Raw genomic sequence first — 9,977 nt, forward strand, 5'->3', positions numbered from 1 at the left:
TTATTTTTTTAAGGGAGTAAAATGAACTTTTTTTCTATTTTATAAAAAATTACATGTCTATACCATAATGCAATAAATAGTTTAAAGTAGCTAGTCTTCTAAATCTATCCCTAAATTATGAGTATATTATACTATGCTTAGATTCCTTTTATTCCTTTCGTGACATTGCTTGGACCGTAGAAATGAGTTGTTATGTTTGAATGCTGCTGGTTTGGCTGGGCCGGCTTGGCCCAAGGCACAGGCAGGTCCATCTCACGTTTATGCAAGCTGATCCTAGCAAAGGTTGGCCACCAAGGCCAACTTCACATGCTGATACATACTTTGTTTGGTGACTAGAACATGTCGTAAACAGTCGAGCAAATTTTGTGGAGTAACCCAACGCCATCTCACGGTGAACACAGGAACGCAAATTTGGTGCAGCAAGTGCTGCGTTTTCTGACTCTGTATTTCCGAATAGAAAGACGCAACTACAGAACGCGCCGTGACCCTTCTCCACCTTGTGCCATCCCACAAGTCCGGATCACGCCGCGCACGACTCGCTCCCCGTGCGCACAGAGCGCGCGTCGAGCAACGACAATAGCACACGACCGAGCAAACAGGCTACGGTCATGTGCACGACTCAACTGAATCGAAAAGAAATGCAAAAAAGCTAACAGACTCAACTGCGACTGACACACCTGGTTTTGTCCAACAAAGCAAAACAGAACAGACTCAACTGTGACTAACACGCACCAGCAGCATTTCGTTTTGATCAGACCCCATAGGCAGTACTGAAGTAACTTTTGGTGGTGCTGCTAGTCAGTATCTGCAGGACCTTGGTGTTCATCGGGTTGACGAACCGAGGCGTCTTGAACTGACCCACAGCACAACCAAGGCTCACGAAGTGATCTAGGATCTCCTTGAAGGTTCCCTTCTTCAGAACCCGCAGCTCCAGGGGGCCAATGGCCTTGGTCTTCCTCGAACCCAGATAGCCTCCATCGACGAAGGCTAGGTCCAAGCAGTTTGCGCAGCTTTGTAAGACGTCCTCGCTCGCATCGGAGCTCAGCTCCCAGAAGATGACGTAGCGGCCAGGATCGCTTGACTTCTCCACGGAGCTAGTGAAATCCACAATCTCCAGCTTCTCTGCTTCCAGGAGCTTTCCTGCCTCCTCAACAGCCAGCTGGACGTCTTTCTCAGTGTTCTTGTCGATGTTGATGCTCAGGACCAGGCTTCTGCGGCAGATGAACTGGAGCTCAGGTGTTGAGTTGTGGAAGCCCACTACCTTCACAACATCTCCTAGCCTGTAGCGGTACAGACCTACAACAACATAGCCAAAAAGGGATTTGTAATGATATTCAGACATTTAATCTCAATTCAGAATAGTATGAGAACAGAGAAGAAAATCACCTCCAAAGGTAGTCATTACAACTTCATAGATTTTGCCAATCTCGACTTCAGTCAGGCCAACTGGATCTGATTCTATGTAATGAATGGAGGCACTGTTCTCCGTCTCCTCTGCATTTGGTTTCTCCAAAGGAATGAACTCGAAATAACCAGTCTGAGGGAGTACAGCATATGTCACCTTTTCAGGTGGCACTGTGGGGTTTATGTTAGCGCCAACCCATCCTTCAGATGCACCGTAGTCTGCACTTATGAGTGGTAAGTGACCAGCATAATGTCTCAATTTCTTTACATATGGCTCCATGGATCCTGTCATGATGCCGTAGACATACTTTGCATTTGGCCAGAGGGCAGGGATTACTCCATACCAGTTGCTCAAGCCCATACACTTCTTGTGGATCGAGTCAGCAAGTTCGGGGTTGGGCTTCAGGATCTTCGCAACGGCTTCACGAATCGATGGCACTGTAACTTTCTCTGAGAGAACACCATCCCTTATATCAGCACATAAATCTTCCCAAACCTCCTCAAATGTTTGAAATGCACGGACTAAGCTGTGAGCAAATGGTGCGAACACCTGACAGATCTCGTCAGAGTATACCAATCCATAGAGCAAGTGGCAGTATAAGGACTGGTTAAAGTCAGGGCCAAAAACAACTTCATCAGGACTGCAGCACTGGGTCTGCATATCCTTCATCCCTTCCTTGTAGCGTGGCCTCCTGTACAAGTTTGTTGTTGCAGTTGTAGCAAGGATGCCACCTTTTGTTACCATTTGCTTGCTACTATAGACAAACTGCAAGGCCTTTCCTTTGCCTATGGGATATTCTCTGTAAAGAAACAGAATAGTTTTTAAAATTCTAGGATGCATATCCACAAACCAGGCAAAAGTTTAACTAATAATCAATTTATAAACATAACTTGAAGCTGCTCACCGGTTCCTAAATGCATAAGAAGTCTGGCATATTTGAAGTGTGTTCTCAAGCAATTCATCATTAAATGGCACGAACTTGGGCTTTCCCCCTGTTGTACCAGAACTGGAGCCAAAGACAGAAGACATATGGTTACAAACATGGGCATGCGTAGACCAATGTGTGCAATAAGAGAACACAATTTTCGAGCAACAAAAATACCTGAGAGACAGGGAGATGACGGGCTTCCCAGTGAGCAGTGGGGAGCTATCACCATCAGCAATCCTTTGGATATATGGCTCAAGATCACTGTGAACGCACAGCGGGATGCATGATTTGTAGCTCTGTACATCCGTCCTCCCATTGAGCCCAAAGTGGTTCAGATATTCAGCATCAGCATTCAACTCAAGGATCCTTTTCAGTGTATCCTGCTGCACGCGTCCAGCATCGCGTGTTAACGCCTCAAACTCGTTGATAGCCTCTTCACAGCTGAAGGTCGGCATTTGTACTGCCAGAATCTTGGCTTTGTGTCCACAGAGGAACAAAGGTAAAACTGTAAGAAGATCCAAAACTTGTACACGACAAAAAGCAAGAAAATTTTTGGCTACTTAAATGGATAGAGCTGAAGGCATTGCTATGCAAATTTATACCAAAGTACATGCAACATGCAAGTCAAGATAGAGTGCATGGCAAAAGATACAGCGGTTTGCAACCACTAATCGAGCTGGAACCAAAACCTGCAGTGCAGTTGGGAAGTCTATTGTATCGACAGAATGATAAACAAGAAAAAGAAAAAAAAAATTCTCGTCAGTTCCCGTGTAGGTAGCTCTCTATGTTTCAATGAGACCTATCTATCGTGTATGCTAGGCAAATGCTATAATACACGATGTAATAGTACTTGGCCAAGATTTTTTTCGTAAAATAAAACAGTACGCTATAAATAAAACCGTTGGAATTGATTTTCTGAGCTCCAAAGCAAGCTAAAAGGTATTCTTACTCTGATCTTCTCTTTTTTATTTTTTCTGTGTGAAGTCAACTGATCTTTTCAAACCTAAGGAAACGATTGTTCATGGATCAACTCATAAATCATGTCCACAAAAAATGTAAGTAAATCACTCACCGCCGATTCAAACTACCGAGAGAGTTGGCGTCGTCAACTGATTGATTATACAAGGTGTGGCTGGGCTTTTCCTGGCAGGGCGAAGGGAGTAGATGGTTTTGTGGTGCAATAGCACTCTAGAATCAACCAACCATTGGGAGAGGTGTAATATTGAGAGGAATTGGATGAAAGAAGCCCTTGCCCCTTACTGGCAATTTATAGACTGCATCCGAGAGACTGCGCCGAAGAGCCAACTGAGTTGTTTATTTCATTTATCTTTTTTATCACTATCTTTTTATGTGCATATCTGTACAAGATACTGTTCTTCAAGATATTATGACTCACCATGTCTGCACGAGCTAATGCTGCCCATATTTACAATAATGGAGATAATTTCATCATATCTGCATGGATTGTTGTTGATTTTTTTGTTAAAGTAATAATTAATGGAGATTTCAACACACATGTAGTGACCTGTTGACACCCTGTTTTTCTTTCTTCAAGATGCTATGGCTCACCATATTTACACGAGCTAATGTTTTCCTTATTTTCCACAGGCAGATACAATGTATATTAAGTTGGGTGGATACGATATAGATGATTTCTTCATATCTATATATACGAGTTATATATTGTCGATTTTTGTTAGAAATAATAATTATTAGTGATATCAACATATCTGCAATGACATATTTATACCCTTTTTTATTCTTCAAGATATTATGACTCATCAAGTCTTCACGAGCTATATTTGCCCATATTTCTCCGTGGGCACTATGTCTTTTAAATTTTGGGGGATACGATTGGGAGATGATTCCATCATATCTATATGAGTTGTTAATTTACTTTTTGTTATAAATAGTAATTATCTGTAATATCAACATATGTGAAGTGGCCTATTTACACCATTTTTCTTTCATCAAGGTATTATGAGTCACCATGTTTGCATGAGCTAATGTTTCCTAATATTTTCTTGCGGCTGATTTTCTTTTTTTTAGAAATAATAATTCTTATAGATATCTTAACATATCAGTAGTAGTGACCTGTTGCCACCCAATGTCTTTTTCTTCAAGATATTATGACTCACCGTGTCTGCATGAGCTAATGTTAATTTTATTTTTTTGTTATAGAATATATTTTTTTGTAGTCTCAACGCATTTGAAGCGTTCAATTTGCGTTCATTTTTTTTCTTTCTGCAACATATATGACTCGCCATGTTTGCACGAGTTAATATTGCCCATACTTAAAATGGAGATGATTTCATCATATATATCTACATGAGCTGTGTCTGATTTTTTTGTTAAAATTATAATTACTAGTCCATCAACCCGTGCTCCTACACGGGCTAATATTTTTAGAAGCTATTGTATTTGAAAATTATTTAGAAATTAAACTCCTAGCTAATAATCAAAATTGATTACCTACTACTCTCTTACTTTTTCAATACGTCAACATAATACTTATATAGTTATGTACCTATCTTTATACAATTGTGATTGATTTTTAATTAATAATTATTCTATGCACTTTTTCATCCACATTCATACTTTTTCCATTTTGTATCGCACCTCCAATCCTCCATACATTATGTTTAGCATACAAATCAATATTTTTCATCGATTCCTCACGTACATGTATAAATGGTCTAAATGGTGACACTCATCATGTGTATATACTTTAACTTAGTATTTTTATATTAATAATGACATAAATAGGTAATTTAGAATCATATATTAGTTTATTTTTGACATTTATGTATGATGCACATGAAGATAATTAGATTAAGATTTAGATGTTTAATTTAGGTTATTTTTAATAACAACTTATGTGGGTAATATAGATAAAATTTTAGAATGATATTTTAAGTTATGCTTTATAATGATATGTATTAGTAAATTGGATGAAGATTATGGGATTACTTTAAATTATTTTTTATAATAGCTGAGCTCGGTAATTTAGATATAGGTTTAGAGCTCATTTTTGAATATTTTCACAATGATATTGGTGGGTAACTTTTTAGAAAATATAATAGATCAATGGCTATGATTATTAGATTTTACAGGATTGGTGTTTGATGTTTTTGATTTTTATGAGAATTTGTCTTTTTTTTTTCCTAGCTTGTCTCATGGGAACTAATGCGGAGTCTCCAATGGAAAAAAATGGGACTATATTGCTAAAAAATATTACCGTAAGCTACCTCTCGTTTGTTAAATATTCAAACACAATAGATATATACTTATTATCTTCATCCAATTGTGATAGATTTTAGTTAGTAATTACTCTATAATATTTTCATCAACATTTATAATCTTTAACTTTTTACTTTGCATCGCAGGTATGCGCTTGAATTTGTTTAATGAACCCTAAGTTTGTGATACAATTTTAACATAGAAATCTATATTCTCATCACTTCCTCTATATCTTTATAAATGGTGACACATCATGTGTATAGACCTTAATTATTATATCATATATCAATAGTGCAAGATATAGACGATTTAGAATCATATATTGCTGTATATTTTAATTAAGGTTATTTGATTCAAACGTAGGGTTATCATGCTATTTTTAATAATGGCATGTGTGGGTAATATAGATGCAAAATTAACAGGTTACTTTAAGTTTTTAAGTAATAGCAGTGGACAATTTGGTTGCAAATTAGGAAGTTATTTTAAATATTATTTATAATGGCATAAGTGGGTAATTTTGATGAAGATTAGGGGGTTATTTTAGTTTATTTTATATAATGGTAGAGGTGGGTAATTTATATATAGATTTAGGGAGTTACTTTAAGCTATTTTCATAATGGCATAGGTGGGTAATTTTTTAGAAAACATAATAGATTTAATGGCTATGATGATTTGAATCTATCGATCAATGGTCGGATGTTTTGCTTTTTTGTGAGAATTTCTAGGATTTCTCTCTTTTTCCAAAGTGTCCACCTAGGAATCCTAGGTGGCTTCACCTGGAGGCTTCAAAAGGAGCCTCCAATTAGTAATAGTAAGATTATTAGTTATGTTGGTGGATGACTCCACCGAGTATGCTCTCCTAAACAAGATGGCGTTCGCTTGGCTCCATGCCGGCGCTGGGAATGACGTGGCGGCGTACGTGTTCTTCATGAACAAGATCCTCGATTCGGCCAGTGACGTAGCGCTGCTGGGTTCCATGGGGATCGTCCGTAGTAACACCGAGGGCAGCAACAAGGCGGTGGTTAAGCTGTTCGAGAGGATGTCCAAGGACATGGTGCTGGATCCCTCGGAGACGGTGCTCGACGCCGTCGAGCAGGAGCATGTGTGGTGGCGGCGCGAGGCTCACCCGGTCGGACGCGTACTGCAGGACCCCATGGGCGCTCCTCGCAATTGTCTTCCTCGTCAGGGTGGTCGTGCAGACCATCTACACCGTGCTGCAGTTCTCTGCATGCTCCAACAACGTTAGCAGCGCGCAAGCTGCTGGAGAGCACCGTTGCTCTAATGCGATTATTCGCGGCTGTGAGAGGTTGTGCTTGTACAAGCTTGTACACATTCGTTTCGTAAGTTTAGTACTTTCTGGCGCTCATCTGCGTACTTGAAGGAATGGAACCTAAGGCATGCATTGCGGTGCTATTCAAACATTGGAATTAAGGGTTCGATAACACAGCCGGTGAGGATCAATAACCAATAGGATTAAGAGTTGTGATTCTGATGATTAGTTTTATGACTTCCCTATATCACACCTAGGTGTACAATCCCCCCCCCCCCCCCCCCCCCCCCCCCCAACACACAAATTTTCCTCTTCCACCTCCTTGTCTAAATCCGGTAACCTTTTAGGGGTTCGGGTTTGCAGAGGGAGCATACCTATCTCCAGTGGCTGTAAAGAGAACCATGGTGGCAGGAGAGACGATGGTGCAGCAGTGCGATAGAGGTGCCACCCGATAGGGCGTGGTAGACACCAGAATGTCATGCAGAGAGTCCGAAGCAAGTGTCACAGTGTGCACGGGGCAAGATCGTGATAGTTTAGCATAGGAGCGGCTGCGAGCGGTGGCTTCGGTGGCCGGGGTCCATCGGAGCTTGGTGGAGGTGGTGCTAGCTGATATATTGAGGAAGAAAGGACAAAGGAGCAAAGATGGAGAAAGAGGCAAGTGGTCAAGTGGAGGACGACTTATCCAGCAAGAGGCGGTGGCCATTTGATCCTGACCATCGATTTGGGATTTGATGGCTCAAAATTCAGGTACGGTTCGTAGGGGTGGCTTAGATTGTGGGGTTAATGTAAATGCTCGGTAGTACGTGGATTTGAGAAATCAAACACCTCAAAAGACAAAACCAGCATAAAAACGACACTAAAAGATATTATGATCATCATGCTTAAGACTTGCTTTAATGGGTACATATTAGTTTTATGCTATTTCCAATAAAAGTTTCATTTTTCATTAAATACGATGCCACATAAGCAATTTTGATGACATAGCACTATAGTTAGGAAGAGACAAGTTAGAGGTGTTTCATTCAGGTAAAATTAGGTCTACGCTGTTTCCAAAAATTGGAAACCATTCAAGACTTTCATTGGGCGGCTGGTAAAGTTTAATTTTTTTTTGAAGGGTAAAGTTTTATTTCATCGAGTGATTCTCCAATCACATAGATCACGCATTAAATGTTATGGCTGCCTATGAGACAACAAAATAACATTTTGCATTAGGGAGGGTTGTTTTTGTTTCACTCATATACTCGAAGTTCTTTCCGTGACGTGTTACTCTTGGAAACAACAAAATAAAAATTCCGTTGCGATTAGCCAGAAGACTAGAGGAATATTGTACCTAAGTTACCGTGGAAAGAGAACCCATTAAATCTGGAATTTAAGAAAGAATGCAGAAACTGCCGGTCAAGCATTTGGCAGCGACAGTGCTCCCTTGTCTTTCTCTTTTGAGTAAAATACACTAGCGGTCTTTCTCTTTTGAGTAAAATCCACAAACTCTTAAAATGTATTAGAGATCCACAATCCTCTACGTAGGCTACAAACGCTGCTGATTGGGCTTAATCCGGAAGTAAGAGGGGCGAACAACACTTGCTCTTCACGCTCGTCAGTTCCTCTTCGCAAATTCCACCGATGTGGCAGGTGCCTCTATATGACACTACGGGAAACAGTAAAAATACCGAGTGTTTTCTATTTGCCAAGTGCTTTATTTCGAGCACTTGGCAAATGAGTTGTTTACCGAGTGTATTTGTGAAAGCACTCGGCAAACATTATACACTCGTTATAAATTCCCTTTACTGAGTGTCAAATGGAAAACACTCAGCAAAGTCATAATCGACACTCGGCAAACAACTGACACTCGGCAAATCATCACCACATGACCGGCACGTGCGATGTCCGTTAGGGGGGCGTGCCGGATGTTAGTCCTTTGCCAAGTGTCGGTGAGTGTCCGTCACCGACACTTGGCAAAGTTCCAATTTTGCCGAGTGCTTCGCTTGACACTCGGCAAAGAAGGCATAAAATGCTCCCGGTGACCCATGTTTGCCGAGTGCCACAACCCCGACACTTGGCAAACTATTACGTATTTGCCGAGTGCCACGACCCAGACACTCGGTGAACTATTACGTATTTGCCGAGTGCCACGCGGCCGACACTCGGCAAACTTTATTTTTTTGCCGAGTGTCTGCCGTCTGACACTCGGCAAACTTGCCGTTAACCTGGATGCCGTTACCACCCTTGTCGCCGAGTGTTTATCTTCGCCGAGTGTTTTTTTTGACCTTCGGCAAACCTTTTGCCGAGTGCCCGATGTTCGATAACAGGTGTTTGCCGAGTCGCAAAATTTGCCGAGTGCTGAATGCTGAGTGTTACACTCGGCAAACCCTTTGCCGAGTGTTTTTGGGTCTTCGCCGAGTATCTGGAGCACTCAGTAAAATTACTGTTTCCCGTAGCGTGATGGCTGTACCACCGTGAGCTGCAGTGAGGCATACGCACACGATGCCGTGGTGGGGCTGGCCGCTAGCGTATAGCAGTACAGGTCCGGCACGGCGTTCCGCGCGTCCAGTGTTTGAGGACCCCACGGCATCTGTCATGACCGCAGCGTGAGCTAGAACAGCAAACAAGAGGGCCGCAGCAATGGAGATCTCGCCCATGACCTGCTCGACAAAATGTGCCAACAGGGATCGGCCGAGTTGAGCCTAGGAAGCATGCCATATCAACGTTAGGAGCCCACGTGGAGCATCATGGACCTCCGGTACACTACTTAACAAGTTTAAGGGGTCAAAAATGCATTTTGAAACAGGACAAATTCAAGAACAACTAGTGTATTTTACTATTCTCTCTCTCTTTTTTTTTTGACTTTCTCTACTTTCTCTATCGGGTCTAGCCCAACCCAAGTTGCACTCTCGCTCCTTTCATTCCTAGGCGAAAGCTCAACACTTGCAGGGTGTAGGTTAGCAGCATCATGCGCCGCACGCCATGCTTGCCTTCCACCTCGCGCTGGCCACGCCCCTGTCCTCCATCGAAAGGAACATATCATGGTGAAGGTGTACCTACATGGAACTTAGCCACTTAGGGAACCAGATAAGAGGGTTTGCCTCAATTGCTTTTAAGGATTGGTTTGTGGAGTAACAACACAGGGTAACAGTGCA

At 41.6% G+C, this 9,977-nt stretch overlaps 1 protein-coding gene across 1 annotated transcript; it reads right to left on the reverse strand.

The window, feature by feature from the left end:
• Nucleotides 1-246: 246 nt before the first annotated feature.
• Nucleotides 247-2,788, reverse strand: LOC117833908 (jasmonoyl--L-amino acid synthetase GH3.5). Its single transcript, XM_034713502.2, has 4 exons — nucleotides 2,508-2,788; nucleotides 2,310-2,411; nucleotides 1,387-2,204; nucleotides 247-1,296 (listed from the first exon to the last, which is right to left on the reverse strand). The coding sequence occupies exons 1-4, from the start codon at nucleotides 2,786-2,788 to the stop codon at nucleotides 752-754; spliced, it is 1,746 nt and encodes a 581-aa protein (XP_034569393.1). The 3' UTR covers nucleotides 247-751.
• Nucleotides 2,789-9,977: the final 7,189 nt, after the last annotated feature.

Source organism: Setaria viridis, chromosome 8 (assembly GCF_005286985.2).
Source record: "Setaria viridis chromosome 8, Setaria_viridis_v4.0, whole genome shotgun sequence".
Taxonomy (NCBI): domain Eukaryota; kingdom Viridiplantae; phylum Streptophyta; class Magnoliopsida; order Poales; family Poaceae; genus Setaria; species Setaria viridis.

Excerpts from the sequence above, each read along its gene's own strand:
- LOC117833908 (XM_034713502.2), bottom strand. The coding sequence starts at position 2,788 with ATGCCGACCTTCAGCTGTGAAGAGGCTATCAACGAGTTTGAGGCGTTA. Across the intron at positions 2,412-2,507 it reads GTCATCTCCCTGTCTCTCAG|TTCTGGTACAACAGGGGGAA; the intron begins GTATTTTTGTTG and ends CTTTGGCTCCAG. Across the intron at positions 1,297-1,386 it reads TGTAATGACTACCTTTGGAG|GTCTGTACCGCTACAGGCTA; the intron begins GTGATTTTCTTC and ends ATGTTGTTGTAG.